Source organism: Camelus ferus, chromosome 9, assembly GCF_009834535.1.
Source record: "Camelus ferus isolate YT-003-E chromosome 9, BCGSAC_Cfer_1.0, whole genome shotgun sequence".
Taxonomy (NCBI): Eukaryota; Metazoa; Chordata; class Mammalia; order Artiodactyla; family Camelidae; genus Camelus; species Camelus ferus.
The window spans coordinates 50,454,455-50,474,614 of NC_045704.1; the positions used below are offsets into that span (position 1 = coordinate 50,454,455).

At 38.4% G+C, this 20,160-nt stretch overlaps 1 protein-coding gene across 1 annotated transcript in view; it reads left to right on the forward strand.

The window, feature by feature from the left end:
* The window catches only part of CNTNAP4 (contactin associated protein family member 4), a 222,478-nt gene that overhangs the window by 59,125 nt on the left and 143,193 nt on the right, over positions 1-20,160 (forward strand). Inside the window, exon 3 of the mRNA XM_006193465.3 lies at positions 9,738-9,931. Within this exon, the coding sequence (XP_006193527.1) occupies positions 9,738-9,931 (194 nt within the window). The remainder of the gene's footprint in view (positions 1-9,737; positions 9,932-20,160) is intronic.

The following is a 20,160-nucleotide window of genomic DNA, read 5'->3' on the forward strand; positions in this document are numbered from 1 at the left end:
TTTCAGTATTTTAAAAAGTTCATCATATGGAGTATTGTTTTAAGATGACAGAGATCGTGTTTACTCTTCAGTCCAGAGACTATTTCCATGAGTGCCCACTTATCAGATCACCTCAAACCTTCTATCCTCTGCTGGGTAAATTGGCCTTCTTTGGTTGTGTCAGTCTCTTCCAGGTAAATGCTCAGACCTTCTGATTTCCTAATATTTTCTCTGTTCCTTTACAAAATGGCCATTGGCATAGAGGAACTCAGAAGACGCCATGGTGTGGTTGGGCTTCCCTGGCATATGTTGGTTATTGTGTTGATGTCCACACAGGATCACTGTTTGGATCCTCGTGTCCCAGGTCAGTGATACCTGCTGAGCGTGATTTGGTTGATCTTAACCCTGAATATTGACATACACTGCCACATTTAGTGGCCAGTTTGTCCCTTTGACTATTCTCTTGGCAAAGGCCATCATCTTCTCTGGCTGGGCCCCATGGCACTTCTTGTTGCTGTTGGGATTCCCTCAAGCTGGCTGTGACATTCTTTTGGTTGATGGGGAGAGCAGGTGTGTGGTAGTCTCTGGGTACTGTCCCTAGCATGAAGAATCCCTCTGGTTAGCCCTGTTCAGACCCTCATTCACTTCTAAGCATTGTTCTTTATCTCCTTAGACTGTGATTGTGTAATGGTTTCTGGGGATCATGACTCATTAGGTGGAAAAATGAAAAACGCATTGTTCTAATAAAAAAAAAACCATTATCTCCTGTCAAAGAAAAATTACACTGGATTGAGTTAAACAGACAAGAAAGACTTTATTCAAGACTGTAACAGTGGAGGGTCAAGACTTTTGCAATAGGGAAGGAAAACTGAACACAACTCTGTTGAACCAAAGGTGGGAAAATTTTTAAACACTAAACTGAGCTAGTGGAAAAGTACTGGAGAGCATCAGGGGAAAGTTGGTCAGCGTGATTAGGCCATTTGTGTTTGCTAATTGGTGCTTGTGGAAGTTAGGCTCCTGCCCTCCCATGGAGGCTGGGAGACAGGGGCGCTATCTTTCTTGATGACTACATTTCAGAGGAATGACTCAGGTCCTTGAGAAAAACATTCTTGAATTGTAAAACTGTGAAGAGGCTTGATGAAGATTTACATCTCAAGGGGCAGAGAAACAATTTATAACTGCAACTTCCCTAAATTAAATGCTCTGAGAAAAGAGGTCAGGGGGTGCCTATGGTCAGGAAAAAACCTGTCTAAAGTTTAGTCAAGCTGAGGGGAAAGTTAAGGCTATCTTGGTCATAGGCATCACTAATCATTTTTCCCATTGCCTGTGAAATAAAGTTTCCACAGAATAATACTTAAAAAGGACTAAATCATGGAATTAAATAAAGAGTGTGTATTCAAGACTTAATTCAACAAATAACTAAGCCTAGAGGTAAACATATCTCATTAAGTGGAATCATGATGCTGTATTAATATGTTTTAGCATTTTTACACACTGGGAAAACATTGAATGATTCAATCAGTCAAATGCCTGGAATTGATTTTGCACTTTTTATCTTTCTGCTGTACTGTGCCCTAGTATTGCTGGCTTTTCCAATCATTACTTGGAAATAATGTCTGTTGGGTACAAGAGAGCAGCTTCGGTTTCTTGACCCACGAGTGATATGAGGACATTTGACTCATGACAGCTTATCATCTCCCTCAGGCTGGGGAAGATATAAAAAAAAGGTAGGGAAGCAAAAAATGGTTTTTCAATCTCTGGGATATTGTCAGTATGCTCTTTGTGATGCATGAGGTCATTTACTGAAATGACCTGCCTCACTGTGGTGGATCTAAATCAAGACTTTTAGAAAAGTAGTGTAATGGTGTTAGAAAGCCAAACATGGGCCAGTCCTGATTCTCATCTGAGTTTGTAGACATCATGTGCTCAAAGTCATTTTTCCGAAACTACTAATTTGAATGAAATAAAACTGGCTGTGGCAAAAAAAATTAAAGCACAGAATTTGTTGTTTTTGTAATTTTATTTTAGTATTCTAGAGGAAATTTGACTGTCCCAAAATTTGCACATCAAATATACAAATCACAGTGCCTGAGCAGAGAAAGGATGTAAATATTTACTGATCAATCCACTGAATTGTTGAAGACTTCAGAAATGTTTGATCTGGCAATACAAGAAGTAGGACTGAAAGTCAGGCTGCCAATTTTCTGGGAGGAGAAATTGATCAACAGCAAAGAACTTAAACCTACAAGAATTTAGTGAGGTATTATTAATTTAGAACCTTGCTGGGGAGATGAACTGAAAAGCTCCTCTTTTTCGTTGTATCACAAGATCCAAAAACCAAGCAATAAGTATATTTAGGAAATGTAGTTTACACGTGATTAAACTGTGTAATTTTGAGACAGGTGATAGACATTTTGTGTACATGTGCATGATGTGTATGTGTGCACCAAGTGCATAAGCTTTCTCTTTGAGGACTTCATTGAAAACACCATTCTACCAAGAGAAGTGTCCTGTGCTTTTGCTTAGTTTGGCTCCAGCTCTGCCACTAGTTTGGTGTATGAATTTACAGGTTTATACCCATATGACTGTGGAGTTTTTTATTCCCTTATGCAGTAAGTATTTATTAAGTGTCTACAGTGTGTCAGTCAGTGTGCTAGATGCTTAGGATCTAGGATCTATCAATTAGCAAAACAGGCAAAGACTCTAGGCCTCACTGAGCTTATATTCTAATAGGGCAAGGTAAAGGATAAACAAATAGAATAAATAAGAAATGTATGTATAAAGATGTCAATATCTGACAAAAATGAAGAAGTGGTTAAGATTAAGATGATTGGGAGCAGGATTGCTGGGCGGAAGGAATTTGAATAAGGGAGCCCAGGAGACGCAAACTTGTATAAGGGCGATCACAACTGAGCAAAGACTTGCTGGCAGCAAAGATGTTAACCCTTCTATCTCAGAGAAGAGCACTCCAGGCAGAGAGGATATCCTAACAAAGCATGGACTGGGCGATAGGAGGATGCTGTTTGCTCAGAGAACCTCAAGGAGGCCATTGTTGATGGAGGGGAGTGAGCTGGGAAGAGGAGGACAGGAGGTCAGATCTGGGCTGGGAGCCGTGCCCAGCGGCAGGTCATATAGGAATCTGAAGGCTGTATAGTAATGACTCTATCTTTCATTGTATGTGAAAGTGAGAGTTACTGCAGCTTTTTGAGCCTAGAATACTATTTTAAGCCTGCTGTGTAGGGCATAGAGTCTCAGTGAGCAAAGGAAGAAGCAGGGAGACCTGTTAGGTTGCTTTGGCAGGAACCAGGGCTGGAATAGTGTGGCTTTTAGGAAAGGAGTACCAGTGAAGATGGAGGGACCCTCCAATTCTGGAGAGGTGAGTGGCCCTGACAGTGTTTTCTGTTGGTTTGGTAGAATGGTGAGAGAGAAAGAGAAGGGTCAAGCACAACTCCATTTTTTCTTTCTTTTTTGTCCTGGGTAACTAACTGCAAGAGTGGAATCATCATAGACTGGGCAGGAGAAGTATGTGAATAGAGTAGGATTTGGGGGGAAAAAGAGGGGCTTGGTTCAGGAAATATATCAAGTAGGGAGTAAATATACAAGTCTGAAGTTTAGGGAAGAGGTGGGAGGTGGGGAGGTAAATTAGGGAGCTATCGTCAGGTGATACTTAAGTCCGTGAGGCCAAAAGAGGCCACCAGGGGATGAGTGCAGGTTGTGAAGGAGCAGGGCACAGGACTGAGCCTTGGAGCATCTCAGCCTTAAGAGGGAGGAGACGAAAGGAAGAACCAGCAATGCAGACTGAGAAGGAGCAACTAATAAACTAAGAAGAAAATTAAGGGAATGAGCTTTTGTGGAAGCGAAGTGAACAGAGAATATCAAGGTATTGGGAGTAGTGGAAAGTAAAAGTGGGAAAAAAACAACAACTCACATGTACATTAATGGGAATGATCCACTGAGGAGAGAAAAAATAATGAAAGAGAGGAGGATTGCTGTCACAGTGGTCTGAGCAGGTGCAGCACTAGTGGAACAGGCTGGCTAGTAGCTCACGTGCCTGGGAAGCGCAGGGCATGCACTGCAGGCCCAGTGGACCTGGTGCCGACCCAGCCGTTGGAACTGGGTCTCGCCTCATCTCTCAAGTCCACTTGGCTCGACGCTACTTCGCTCAGGTTTCCCACAATGATTGCTCCTATACAGCTCGATGCCTGATTCCCATCCTTTCAGCATTCACAGCAGGAAAGACAGTCTTCCTCCCATAGTCCCAGCACAATCCTGGAATTGCCCCACTGGCCTGGCTCAGCTGACCTGGCCATCCCTGTACCAGTTGCTGTGACCAGGTGCGGCACTGCCAAGATTCAGGAGTGTCCGTGTGCAAAGATGAGCCAGGCACGCGGCATGAATTGTGTCATATTTCCTCCCGGCGAAAAGAGCTGCACCAGTAAAAATACAGTGCTTGATAAGATTCTAAATGGTGGTCCTGGGACACTGCAAACCATTTTAGGGAGCCAGACAAGTAGTGGCACGATATTCTTTGTTTCTTTACATTATTGTAATTTAATGTCAAGATCAAGATGAGCCGGGCAAACTAACACTTTCAGTGAAGTGTAAGTGATTTCTAGATGAAATCACTTGTGAAAAAAAACACGTGTGACAATTTTATTTTATTTATTTTTTGATAAATGTTTATTTTATTTTTTACTTTATTACTGAAGTATAGCTGATTTACAGTGTCACGTTAGTTTCTGAGGTGCAGCATAGTGATTCAGATATATATATCCCTTTTCATATTCTATTTCATTACAGAGTATTACAAGATATTGAGTATAGTTCCCAGTAGGACCTTGTTGTTTATCTGTTTTATATATAGTAATGTGTATCTGCAAATCCCAAACTCCCAGTTTATCCCTCCTCTCCTCTCCCCCTGGTAACCATGTTTGTTTTCTATGCCTATGACAATTTTAATTAAGCCAATTATTTTTTAGAAATGTAGATGCTCTAATGGTGGCAAAGACTGTCATTCAACTATGTTCATTTATGTTTTGTATCCTTGAACATCTGTGTCCATTTACACTTTAAATCTTGAGAAAGAAATATGACTCCCCTTTCTGTGGTTCCAACCTTTGCAATGTTGACAGACTCTGACACCTCACCTTCACTGAGGACCACCAGGAGTGGCAGTCATGCCATCTTTAATATTAGCAGGGAATAGAAGTGATTCTTTTCTGTATTTTAAGGCTCCAACCAAGAGTATTTTTTCTTCAGTTTTTCTTTTACTTCCGTGAAATTGTAAGATGTGCCTCCATGTGCAGAACTAAATATTGGTGCTGCCTGGTAGATGGGATGTAAGAGTTTTACATATAATTCAGCCAGCTAGCTATTTCTATTTAAATAACACTGAATGTATTATTTGAAGTTATTCTTGGAATAAAATATACCACTCTGGGGCAATAATAGTTGTATAATTATTTCAAGGGTAAAGAATGAAAAAGGAGGCAATTTTAAAAAATGAGATCCTAACAGATTAAAATCATTTAAAAGGTAATTTCTCATCTATACCAAAATACTTTGTATAATATTGGGAAATTTTACTTAGCCTCTGTAAATCTCTTTTTGTAAATTTTTATTTGAAAAGAAGAGTGGTTAAAACATGTTTCATCTCACTAGGTAATTTTAATAATTAAGTTTAATATGGTACATAAAATTTCTGGTAGCATACTTAGCATATAATAGGCAATGGATAATTTTTAGTTCGCTCTTCTTTCCTGGCAGTTCATAGCAACATGTGTTATAGAAGCCAGTTCCTTTGGAACCTGATTTTTAAAAGTGGTAGGCAACAGATACAAGAGATCCTTTGATTGTGGTCATTCAATAACTAAATTTTTTCAAAGCTTAGCTTTACTGTGATCGGAACTCTTTGGAGTCAATAGCAGTAATAATTGTTTTATAATTCAAAAAGTAACAACCACCATATCCTCACCTGCCTGCTGTGTGTGAGAGAAATCAATAGGCACTAACTGTGCTTTTTAAATTTACATCTCATAGCGCTACTGCAACACTTAATTTTTAAAAGTCTCATCAGTAGGGAGAGGGGTTTTATTTTTAAGTGTGAGTTTTCATGCTGTGATACGAAGATGCAAGAAATGGTTCTGTTTGAATAAATTTATGACATTTTATTAAGCCAAGTCTCAGTAACAAGGCCAAGGCAGGAGAAGAAAGAGGATGGAATAGGGGAAGGAAGCCTGTGATATGGGGAAGAACATGAGTGGAGGGACAAGTCTCTTTGTTTTGTGGGTTGTGTCAGCAACCATGGAACAGTGGGGTTATGGGAAGATGGTCACTGGTGTCACATTGGTCTACTGTGATGTTGGAAATGTTGGCATATTGAAAGTATCACTAAGGACAAATAACACCCAATCAGCAACTGAAAGGTTTAATTAATAAATATTCACTTTATTTTGTATTAATTCAGGGTTAACAATTTGCTGGAGTTAGCCATCATTTTCTCCATTGAAAAAGTAAAAATGACAGTAATGTGTCTCCAGAAGACTAGACGGTTTGGCAGTGGCCATTCAGCTGGTGTAGCTGAACCTCAGCTGCAGTTGTATTTTCAGTTAATGTCACTGTTGTCCCTACATGTCATCATAGGCTGGCACTACCAAAGTGTGCCAAGTTCTGTATCCATGTCTGTATATCTATATCTGTCTCTGTGTATTTGCATTTTCCATATTACTGTTCAACGTTTGTTTTAAAATTAGAACAAGCATAACACCCCATCACACACTTAGACCGTATGTGTCTGCAGAGCCACACAGTTGAAAACCCGGTAGGAATCTCTGGATTCCCTGTGGCCGAATTATCCTGCTGAAATTACTTGGTAATGCCTAGGAGCGGCTGAATTTCCATTACTTTATTGGTGCACCTCGTTAATGATATCACTTGATTAGCATATCAGTAGTACCTTTTCGCCACAGGTGAGAAATTGAAATGTTCAAGGTCAATTAACTGCGAATGTTTCAAGTCGGTTAGTGCAGCTGTGACGGTGAGCGATGCTGGGAAGAGGGGCGGTCAGTGAGAGGCTCCTCTTGCTCCTGATGAGAATTGATGATCCAATTTTAACTCACTGGAATCACACCGATTCTTCTTCTTTTTTTTTTTTTTTTCACCGTGCTTCTCTCTTGTGTCCATGTTTTAAATACTGGTCTGTAAGGAAGTGTCAAAATGCCAGAAAAATATTATAAAATTCTGTATTAAAAATGGATCTTCATTACTGCCTTTAGACCATTAAAATTAACCAGAAAGAGCAAGAAGCAAAATAACCAGCACTTTCCCGAGGTATAAGTTGATGGAGCTAAAATTCCAAATGTAGAAATTTCAGGTAAAGATGATGGCTGGCTCGGGGCACTTCATTCATCCTTTTTCAACTTTTCTGTGTAAAAAAATGATAAAAATACAGAGAGGCAGTTGCGGCTATGTTGCAGTTGGGCCAAGGATGCGTGGTTAACGTCAGGCCCCAGGAGACTGTCAGCTTCCAAGCTTTCGATAGGCCCTGAGGCAGGACAGTAAGATCAGAAAGGACGCGGGGGTTGGGGGAAGCTTGCACCCGCTGCCCCCTTACTTCAGAGACATGGTCATTTGTTAACTCCAGGGGGGAAGGTTTTTTGGGAAAAAAAAGTGTGTAGTCTAAAAACAATGTATGAGGTAATCTTGGGAACCGTCCCCTGATACAAGCAGGAGGTAGTGTGGTACTGTCGAGAGAGAACATTGTTGTCATAGAATTCTTTTTTCAAAATACTTTCTTGACTCAGTTTGAGGCCCTGACTAGAAAACAGTCAGTTCCCCTTCCTGAGCAGCTGCTTACCTCCAGACCCAGCCACGTCCCTGACTGGGCTCACATGCTCTGTGACCGCCGTGTGTCATCCTTAATTGTTCTGGAGCTGGGTCCCCGACACCTGGATGAGCCCCTTCAGGTTGGCCGGTCCACAGGGAGCTCACAAAGCCTCGCCAAGCCCTCCCTCCCTGTCTTGCATCAGCTGCCCCCTGCGGCTTCCGCTTGTTGCCCTTTCTGTGGGTGCACCCCTGGAGGGGCCCTGCCTGCCAGTCTTCTCTTCCGTGGAGCTGTAAGTGGCACAGAGTTCTGCCTTTCGTCTCAGAGTGTCACTGTGTTGTGCCTGCCACCCAGAGGATTTTTAAATCTTATAAAACAGTTGTTAACGCACACATGTCCCTTTAGGTCTGACAATGGCATACCATAGTAGTACACCTGCCACACCATGTAGATCTGTGCCACGCCAGGGTAGCAAACACTTACTGGGTATCTCTTTGTGCTAGGGCCTGATTCAGGGTTTATAAAACAGGGCATGGATGCCAAGAATAATGCTTGAATAAAAACTGTATATAAATTAATGGTCATCTCTATCTAAAATGTCAGCACTTATTAGAGCCTTAAGGTAGATGACAGAAGAACAGGGGAAAGAAAACATGTACTAAGATTCTTATTTGGTATGTTATATAACAGATACTATATTTTAATGGTTATTGAATACTAGATAGTCATGGATTCAAGAATGAGTTAAATTGTATTTCATGACTTTTACAGTGATTACTTATTATTTACAAAATAAGCAATGTTAGTATTACTTAAAATAAATAAATTCCCAAATAAAGCATTATTATAGTAAATTGGAAGAATGAAACATCTTACTAGGACATACATTAGGTAGTCAAATCTGTAATCTCCTAGTGTGCATTGGATAAAACCAAACAATAAATTCTGCTCTATCCATACCACCTTGACTATACAACAAACTCCTGTTTTTTTTTTTTTTTTCTAACCTCTGTGTGCTGAAACACAACTTGCTCTATGATGTTTTCCATGGCTTTCCCATCCCCTATACTCTCACCCACCACTCCCTTTCCCAGGTAGGTAGGATACAACCAGTGGATGTACTCAAAACTGGCTGAGGTGGGAGTGGGTACTGATTTGTAGAGTTTGCCAATTTTCTTGGTTTAAATACTCCCACCAGGGCCAGTTGCAAAGATGGCTATGTTTACCCATCAGCTTGCAAAATTCCTGAAAATTTAATCGTTTAAATTGCACACACTGTTGCAAGCCAGTTACCCCTGGATAGACCTCTCCAGCATTTACTGTGTTACTGTTGCCTGCACCTGCCTCACCATTAACATTTTTCATGTTGTGTTTCAAACGTGCTTTCAATGTCTGTTCCTCCCCTAAGACTGCAGACACAGTGAAAGCAGGAACTGTTCCTTGATCATCTTTGTATTCCTGAGCTTAATGCTGTACTTCTTTCCCAGGAGCCTAAACATGATCAGAAAGGGAGTTTTCTAGTCCTGCTGTAGTGTGAAGGTAAATCAAGCCCCGGGCCAAGGGACAGAAGGCCAAATCATTACGTAGTCATGCATGTGGGCAGTAAATATGCTAGCTCCAAGTGTTGACATGGATGTCTGCCTATTGGATTAAGCACTTAAACACTGAATGAGTTTAACCTCATTGAATTAAGCTTCCCAGTGTCAGAAGGTTGTAACAACTAGAAATGAGCATAATTAAACACAGGCTCCATCCGTTTACATTACATTCTTGTTTTTCTGTATTCTTCTACAATTAAGGGAAGTTTCAAATTTTGGAAATTTGACTTTCTTAATTTCCATAGAGCAATACAGTCTTAATTGGCATTTCTAGTTCACTAATAGATTTTTAATGAATTCTTCTTTGCCAATTTCTCCTGTTTCTGTTTTCACAAAAGGAGCTGGTGGCTGGTCTCCACTTGTGTCAAACAAATACCAGTGGTTGCAGATTGACCTCGGAGAGAGAATGGAGATCACCGCTGTGGCCACTCAAGGGGGATATGGGAGCTCCAACTGGGTGACCAGCTACCTCCTGATGTTCAGTGACAGTGGCAGAAACTGGAAGCAGTATCGGCAAGAGGACAGCATCTGGGTATGTTTCTTTATTAGAATACACAGTCTCTCAGAGAAAGACGCACAGTCATCCCTGCATGCTGTTTATGAGTCTCTTTAAGTCTAGAAACAGAATCTTCAGAATTACTTAAGAAACATTTTTCAAGAGAAGAGGTATTAATATTCATTTTCTAGTATATATTATGGTATAATTTATGAAAATTCTAACTGTAAACTTACTTCACAGAGTCCTCAGAAATAGAAAAAAAAAATCTTACTAGTCCACAAAATAGTGTGGAAGTCTAGGAAGTAAACAAAACCTGTATAAAAAATGTTAAGCTTTGCCCAGTAACGTAGTAGTTTTGCATTGTCTTTATTTAAGGTTAGTGCAAAGAATTTATTCCTTTTATTTCCTTTGGTGACTGAGATTTCTGAATTAATCTCTTTCTCTCTAGTATGTGGAGGTTTTTATATATAATATTTGGAATATTTATATATGTTATATGTACACATATACATATATATATATGATTTGTATATAAACTTGAAAAGTCTTTTCAAGTGTGTTAAGTGTGTAAAATGCTGTGTTTTGTGGACAAGGGCACAGCTGTTATAAGAGAGACTGACAGGGAGGCAGTTTTTAACACAGTGGGTGGTATTTGTAGTTGACTGATGGTGTATAAACACCCAATGGAAGAAGGAAGCTGAAGGAGGTTTGCTTGGTGATGAAGACAGGACTTCTTTGTTAGTGTAGAAAAGTATTAGTTTGGATCTTATGTGAGCCAGGGACAACATAGTGCAATCAAAAAACTTTTTTAAAAAAAATTTTCCTCTGGCTGAGCTGCTGGAACCAAAGAAAATGAGTAACTTAATGAAGCATCATTCTTAGCATACAGATAATTTGGAAGCCTATTTGGGCACATAATGACAATTTTCTTTGATCAGTCAGTGGCCTTTCTTTTGAAACTTCCTACAACTCTGTTAGACATGATAAACTCATTGAAGAAATGGACTGTGATTTATTCACCTTTGTATCTCTAAAGCACTTGGTGGCCATTCAGCACATGCTTATTGATGTAAGTGTAATTGAGAAGATGTAGTCCTGCTCTTTCTCTAGAGAGAACAACAGTCAGGCTGGAAGAAGTTTTCTATAAGCATTTTTAAGAAAAGCTGCCTTGAAGTCCAAAGCAAGTTGAAGTTCTGTATAAGAGCGGAAAAAATGGGTATTATGGTTGAATTAATTCCATGAAAACCATTCAAACTAGGGATAATATAAATAGTAATTATGAACCAAGAGCAATGAAAGCTTAATGAGGTATTTATTTTAACTAGGTGTTTGGATTATCTTTTACTCTTTTTTCTAAATTAAGCATTGGATTTTAAACTAGATAAGTAGTGGCTAATTCATGCTAATATTTATCTGTGTTAAGTAAAATGTATGTTTTTGACATTTTTTTGAATGATAGATTAACCATGAAAATTAATCATTTTTCATTAATCAAGTCTGAGGAAAGCCAAACCTAGAAAGTACTATTTGCCTTCTGTTGCTTTCTTATTAAAGGTGAGGTGCGCAGGGTGGAATAGCGATGTGAGTGAAATCCTCAATTAATCCAAGCCAATCATTGTAAAGACAGATGCCATCTATCCAAATTACCTGTTAAGGTAATACTAGATTTTAGGCTATGTTATAATTTGTTGGCTTATTCACTGTTTTTCCCCCTTGAGTGTGAGTACCCTGAAAACAGAGGCCCTTTCTTCCAACCTTTCATCCCAGCATCCCCAATCTTAACAGTACCTGGCATGTTGCAGGCTAATACTAAATGTTTATGGAATGAATGAATGGGGGAATGAGTGAATGAACCATCATGAAATGCACATTCCTGTAGGATACTTTTATGACCATAGCAACTGAAAGTGACCCCTTCCCCCTCCCGTCAACTCCTCCCTAAGCACTTTTATATTGTACCAGTTTAATATACTTAGAGTTAGAATGCTACGCTTCTCTCTCCCCTGTCATTTTGAACTTTTTTATTGGGAGAGGGATTATCTCTCTCATCTCTGCATTTCTAGCTTTCAACACCCAGTGTGGCACATGACTTGATTAGTGAATTGGTGAAAAAAAATCAATCAGCGAATGAATAGATTTGAATACACTGATTTCCTAATCTGTGCCTAACTTTGTACAAAATTCTGTAATAAAAGAGCTCATGTTAATGTTGTGGAAAAGATAAAGCACCAGAGCAAACCAAAGAATGATTCAGAGGAGCATGCTAGTGTGTGGTAGACTCCCAGAGCTTTCGAAATTGACAGAATATGGAGATCACTATAGACTGAATTGTTCAAAGAGGAGAATTTACCTGGGTATTTTAAAAAGTATTAAAACTTAGATTATGGAAGGATTAAGGAAGCTATTCCATGAAGCTGGAAAAGTGTAAACAAAAGCACGGACACTGGAGATATCCAGAGATACGGTTTCCCATGTCATAACCAATGAAACTGTGGTCAGATTGGACGGTCAAGTTTGAGAAGGACTGGACTATAATTCTGGATATGGTAAAGAAAGTTGATGGATAACTCTGAACGTCAAGATCAAAATTGAGACTGTGCCCCAGATGCCCTGACCACACATAAAACGATTGTAAGGTTATTATACAGGTAAAACAGCCTCAGATCTTCACACACACACACACACACACACACACACAAACACACACACACACACACCCATACTCCCTGTTCATCCCAGGTAGGCTTGAAGTTCTGTTCTTATCACTCAGTTATTCAGGTCCCACTCTGAGGGAAGCCCCTCTCTGTGAATCTACAATTGACAAAGCAGGAAACAATGAAACATGGTGAATTGTGCTCTGGCTCTTGACATTTTCACCTGGAATAACACAGATCAATTTGGTTTGATTTTTTTTTTTCAGCCAAAGAACAGTTTTTAATTGATGTACATAGTAAGGAATTTAACATTTTGTTACATGTAAAAAAACATGTATTTCCTAACTTCTTTTTCTTTTCTTTGGTCTTTTTTTTTGGGCCCAGTTTTTCTGGATATTATGGGATGTATCCAAATTACACAAAACATGCCAATTTTCCTTAAGAGCTTCACAGTCTGCTCCAGATGATACAAATAAATCTATGAAAGTTAGGAAACACATAAGGCATTATACGAGTATGTGATGGAAAGAGGAAGAAAAGGCAGTTGTTGTAAGGTTGGAAACAAATAAAATAAAACCCATCAATGTGGATGGAAATGCTGCAGTGACAACTCCTCATTCTCCCTTAATTTATCCCTCCCAAAGCACTAGAGAGAACAATGACTTCTGTATACCTGAAAGAATTAATCAAATGCTCTGCTGCTTCTTGCAAATAATCTTTAAAAAAAGACAAAATATTTTATTTATTATCTATGCAGTCATGCATATATTTAATAGAACTATAAACTCAACAGATACATGATATTAAAAAATTATTCCTTAGAATAAAATTATAGCCTAATACTCATAAATGCAATTTATACAAAGTACTCTACTAGATGGCATATAAATATTTTATAAAAAATTAGAAAATGCATGCTGCTGAAATTGTTCCTCTCAAACTGAAGACAAAATAAAATCCCTCAACCTCTATGATCAAGGCTTTTTAGCCAGTTTATTGTAAATGATTGGAAAAGGAAATGTAAGGTATAATTTTCACCCATTTAAGAACAATTGCTGAAATTTCATGAAACTAACATCTTAGAAATTATTTTAAGCAGATCAACATGTGCAGGAACTTTACAGCCAAATTACACAAATTCTCCCTTTAACACTGCAGACTATAGGGCAAAGAATTGGATGGTACTAATTTTATGAACTTTTATGAAATGAATCATATTTAAGTAAATGGGACTGTTAAGCACAATAGTTTACTTTTCTGTGGATTTCAATTGTATCTGATTTTTCAAACAAAAATCCATAATTTCATATTAGCATATTTTCTAAAGTTAGTATTACTGTTTTTAATTAGAAGTGTCAAATGTCATGGTTTTGGGTTTGGCTGGTGAAAGACACAGAGCCCCTATGACATGAATAGTCAATTAGACATAAGTATCACCTGTCACACGATATTCATGCCATTATTATCACTGTGAATGATTGAGTTGTCAACCTTATGTTCTAGACAGGGCAGAAACACCACCTGCAAAGATTTTAACATGTATTTATCTCTAGTCAAATAAATAAGTGACTGGGGGCGTTTAATAGAAAACCGAAAGAGCAGAAGTGTAAGCAGGGGGTGTGCAGTAAGCCTGGTGGACTCCCCGCTTCATGAGGCCCGTCTTTCCTGGACTTTTCCCTGTATTGAGCCCTTATTCTAGTGACCTAAGCCTACAAAAATCACGTGTGGTGATATAAAGTGTAAAAGTCCTGGTCCCGTGTCACTGTCAGAATGTCAAATCATCAAGCTTAATGCCTTGCAATCCTTGGCTCAGTACTTGGGCAAATGCCTGCAGAGTGCCTTAAGCTGCTTCTGCCTTCAACATTGCCTCTTCTTGAATGCCAAAAGGATGTTTTTATCGAAAGTCTGTATTATTTGTCTGTATCCTCAAGGAATCTCCTGTTTATATTTCTGACTGTGAGTTCTCCACCCTTTTGAAAATGATTACCCTAGTAGTGGATGGTTAAAGGTGGCTGCATTTGGGTTTTTAATGTGGCGTCAATCAGGATCAGCCCAGTTCATTTGCTAGGCGCCCTCTCTATCAAGCCACATTGTTTATTTCTCCTTGTTGCATCCATGTCCGTCCTATAGCATGCTCTGTCAGTCCCTTCTCACAATCTTCTTTAGGCACACGTATATCGGAAATTTATAGCAATATCTAATACACAAAAATTTTGTGAATGCCTATGAACTGTGGGTGCACACATACAATGGGATATAAGCTAAATGGTAATGCTGCTTCACATTCTTCCCATTGACCTGTCCCTAAGCAAGCTAAACACAGATAATTTGAAGAGAGTAATTAGAGTTAGCTGATTTGATTTGGTGCCCTCTTCAGAGTGCACAAGCACATTCAGGTTATTCTCAAGTCATCAACCAGAGGTTGGCATGTTTTAAAAACGCTTCACAATTTGTTTCTCACATTTTACCATGTGCTAGTTCAGTGACCAAACATCACCCTCTTTTCTCCCTTCTTTCTTATTATTGCTGTGATGCAGCATCCTGGATGACTGCTTCTGACTTTTCTGATTCCCCAGGCCCAGGAGGCTACATTTGGAGAGCTTCTCTCTTGGAAGCAGTTCTGTCCTTTTGAAATGCTTCTTTGTTGTCCTTTAAGACCCAGGCAACTAGGTCTTCTAGAACACTAGTGCATGAGTCTGTCTTTCCTATTTCACATTTTTAATTTTAATTTCCAAACTTATCAAGCATGAATCTATCAGAGAAGAGGACAGGAATATATATAAAGCTAGAAAAGAAGATCAGATTTGGCATTGATATAATATATTCCTTAAAAAGCTAAGAGAATTATTATTTTTAAAAAGATAGTTCAGTAATGCACCTAACAATAAAATTAATTCTTAAAATCAGTAATTTATCTTCCTACATGAAAATAACTAGGTAGACAATATAAAAGAAATACATACTCCACTTACAATAGAACCAAAAATGAATAAATCTTTAAGAAAAACTGAAAAGAAATTGTAAAAGATCTATGAAAGAAATGAACAGATAGTGTATTTAACCGCAAGGACGTATTTGTTTTGAAATAAAAAACAATATTATACAGCTACTAATTCTACCTAAAACTCACAAAAGGGAAATCATTCTGAATTTCATACATAGTGACTATGAGAAAATAGAAAAGTTGGCAAAAATAACGGTAGTAAGGAGAATCTACATGTTAGGAAAATTTTACAAATCTTTGTTAATTAAAACACATTGGTACCGGCACATTAAAACATAGTGGAAGAACTAATTAGAATATCCATTACTAAGTCCAAACTCATTTAGAGTTTTGCCTAAGATGGATATAGCATTGAAAATATGTGAAGGAAAATTAGTCAGTATGGAACTTGGTAAGGTGTAGTTTATAGAAAAACAAATAACTTTTTTTATATCAAAATAGATTCCAGATGAACTGAATATTTAAAAACAATACAGACACAGAAAAAAAAGTATTAAAAGGACAGTGTGTAATGTAATATTGGAAGGGGCATGTTTTTCTAAGCAAGAGAATTAAACCCAGATGCCACAAAGATGAAAAATTAGGTAGTATTTTAAAAACTGATAAAAAATAACATAAACAACATTTAAAGAAAGAGTATAAATTTTAGAAAATATTTCTAGCCTGTCTGATGGTAGTGCCCACTTTGATTCACCAGCAGCAGTGGTCTTGGGTTAAGTTTGATATTCGGACTGACTATGATTGAATAGACTGCGTTCACCTGCAAGTTGTCTTAGGTATAAGAAAGGATCAAGGACAAGCAACAGCAGAGCACGTGCAGCAGCAGCATAGTGGGTGCTCAGTTATGCTGAACAGCTTCCAAGTATCCCAGCAACTTGAATTGGGATAAAAAGAGTCACAACGGACAAGACTGAGTGGGTGGGACCACCACAGACTAGGACAGCCATCAGCATAAAAGCACAGGTAAAGATTAGATTTATATGAGGTTTCAAAAGGAATAAAGTAATCTGGGAGTGAAAGAAACAAAGGATTAACATAAAGGAATGGATTGGAAATAATCCAATTATTGAATTTTTAAGAAAAATATATAATGGACATTTCCCCCTTGTTAAATGACATTATCTTGTAACATTTATTGATATTTTCGAGCCTATGGGAGTTCTCAGGCAGCATCATATATTATTTTTAACATTTATTTTAGTAGGTTAAAATACATATTTGTATTACGTATGTAATGGTTAGATGGCACTTATTTCTGTAGCAAGTCATCTAATCTTTGATCATATTGTGACAGAATAAAAAAACACCATAGTTCTGATGCTAAATTGGTTTATGAGTCAGTACCCAGTCAGAAAACCAGAAATTACTCTGGGCATCTGAAACTGCAAAGTCATCATAGGAAATTGATTCTAGGTAATGGAAAAGTTGATCAAAGCAAATCAGATGTGAGGTAGTGAGAAACTCAGAGCCTAGCGATAGCAGATACAGTGACTCCAAGAGCTGGAGGGATAAGGAGAAGCGTAGAGGCTGACATCGTCCAGTTAGTGCGAGAACCATGGCAGGGGCTGCCCAATAGGGGATTCTGGAAGCAGACGGTGTCCATGGGGAGCAGGAGCCTTGGAAGAGACTCAGCCCCTCCGGAGAAGCTGCCTGAGGCAAAGCAAGAGTGGGAAGAAATATCCTGGCTCCTCCCTTCCTTTCCCCTGTCCAGCCCTAAGCTCACTAACACAAGAGCCTGGGATTCTCAGTCTCCATCTCTCAGCCCTCTGGTGTCTCCGAACAGAGCAGGCACATGGTGATGCATGGTTCTAAGTGAAGCAAGCAAATGACCAGCACAGCCCTAAGAAAGTGTGTTCCTAAGGACAACTCACCTCTGTGAACTTCTTTTTCTTTGCCTACAGAATGAGAGAGAATCTAGGTACTTACTGAGTGATCGCTCATCCCCTTTCAGTTGTAAAATTGCATGCTTTCCCCGCCAACCCATGAGGAAAATAGATCCACAATATTTGATCCTGAAGAAATTGAGATTTAAGATAAGTTCCCACCTAGGTTCATGTTAACTAGAGCCAGATTTATAAAGTTTTATGTTTCACATCATGCCAATATTGATGAATATGCAAAGCTAAGAAAGAACAGTATTTCAAAATATACTGAAAGAAAGGAATTCATGATGAAGGTTAAATCATTGGTTTGGTGTCATTTTTTAACACATAATCTACTCTAAGGCAAGAGAACAAACATAATAAATTATGAATTCAGCCCTTTGTTGTTTATCCAAAAAGGATCGTAGTTCAGAGTATAGGGTTGCTTTCTATGTGGGAAAAATAGCATTGCTCTGTTTCTCATCAGACGTTTTGCAGATGCGTGCCAGGGCTCCCTGAAGAAGACTGGGTAGAAGAGTTTATCTGTGGATTAGTACACATTTATTGTTGGGCCTGGAATGGGGCTGTTACACGCGTTTGTTATACAAAACCAGCATGCTGCTGTTTTGTTGAAATGTTTTTGCTTGGCTGGCAGAACTGATGGCCCAGTCCAACTCCAAATCTGGCACATTTCATTGGCGGCTTCCTCATGCACCACAGCTCCAAGCTCATCTCAGATACTTAATCGTCACTCTTAGGACACTCACCAAGGTTTCTTGTACTTTGACACCTCTCTTCTGGGTCGTGCTCTTCATTTATCTGAGGCCTGCTTCATCCCTTCCAACTCAAGACCTTCCAGTCACTTACTTTCTAGTCCAACTTGCCCTGTCACTTTTCCAATAGTCACCAACCCATCTGTAGGGTCTTATTTCCAGTGACATCTTCCACGGTATTATTTCTAGGGAGTCTTTTTGGGTTACTTTGTATGGTTTGTATAACCTTCATCGGCTGAATCTCAAACCCATTCATATATTTTTTCATTCTTTTTTCACCCTACTTTTATGTTTTCCTTTATTTCAGTTGTATACTTGACATAAAAAAATACCCAAATGCTACTGGCTAAGATGCATATTATGCATACTGTATTTATTAAATAGTGTAACCATTTCTTCTTTAAGGTAGTGAATTCTAAGAGATGGGAACACCATGCCTTTTTGCTAATGTGGTTTAGAACAGATATTAGTAATGCTATAAATAATAAAAGGTAATGCTTTTGTTATTACTGCAAATCCCCCCCCAAAAAACAATAGTCCGATGATTTGTCTCCTGGTTTACAATGCAGAAGTCTGCTTATGTGTTGAGATCCATCTGATACTTTGTATAAATATGTAAAAGAAGAAATCTTAGTCATAAGAACCAGAACTAGATCTATATGTCTTTATCCATCCCTATTCTCAGTTGCCATTTGAGTCCTACCTCTGAGCTGGCATTGTCTAAGATTTTCTCTTTATTATCTGCATCTTAACTCCTTTCATAAATGTTCACAAAGAATAATCCTTTGGTTGATTTAGGAGAGCCATGCTTTAGCAAAGTGTTAGGGCATTCAGCCAGAAGTAGCCATGAGGACGAAAGGAGGAAAACAGGAAGCAAAAATACCAGGAAATATTCTGCAGAGCTTTGTCTATAAATCAGAGAGATGCAGTTCAAAAGAAATCATATTTGATTTGTATTCTGCAAATGAAAATTTTATTTGGCTTTGAACTCCTATCTTCCCTTCTGTGCTTCTTATTGTTATTATTAATCTCTTATACTGAAAGGTTGTCTTCCTTTTGGAACCTTGAACATTTTAAGTACTTAATAATAGGGTTCTTTTTCAATAAGAGAGAGGGAAGAGAAAAATTGCTGGAGCAGTGAAAAGAGATCCTCAGGGAGCAGTGGCTTTATTACAATATGTCAGGCTCATCATGAGTTGGGGGTGGGCTGGGGAATATCAGTTTCAGGGAAAAGAAAACTTGTATTTATTTTAGCAAGTTTGTAGAAAGTTGCAGAAAATTGTCCCAAGGGCTACAAAACTATTATGGTAATGGCAGTTCCATTTTTACACTCTGAAATGTAAAAAAAAATTTTTTCAATAGGTTACTTTGGAAATAGATTTTGATCCTTAGATTAGAATAAATACGTGAATTAATTAAGATCACAGTGATATTTATGTTCTCTTTAAAATTTGCATGTCAAAGATGACATGTAGATACTTCAAACTTCTCTAAATTAGAAATTAGTCAGTTTAGTCTTTTTTTTTTTCCCATAAAATCAAACTGTCTGGATACATGAGCACACAAATACTAAATTTCCGTATGAGCTTCTCTCACTTTCTTTGTTTGTACTTTAAAAATCTTAGCCTTCAAGTATTTAAACCATCTGAGCTGAATAACATGTAAACTTGATTATAGCACAATTTTTAAAACACATTTTCACCACCAAGGAACTACATTTTGTGTGATTAGAACAGGCATATATTCGTGAAATATATTCCTCTATCTCACTCTACTTTGAGCATTGCATAGGGCTTTGCATTTGGACCCTTTTGCCACGTGGGAATCTATACAAATTTTCACATTGGGCCACACCGTAGAACATGACTATCTCTTGCTCTACTCCAGGGAAAACCCCTGGGAGTCATCCCTTCCTCTCCTCCATTGAAACTCACCATGCCCAGGCTCTGGATTGGAAGCAGAATAAACA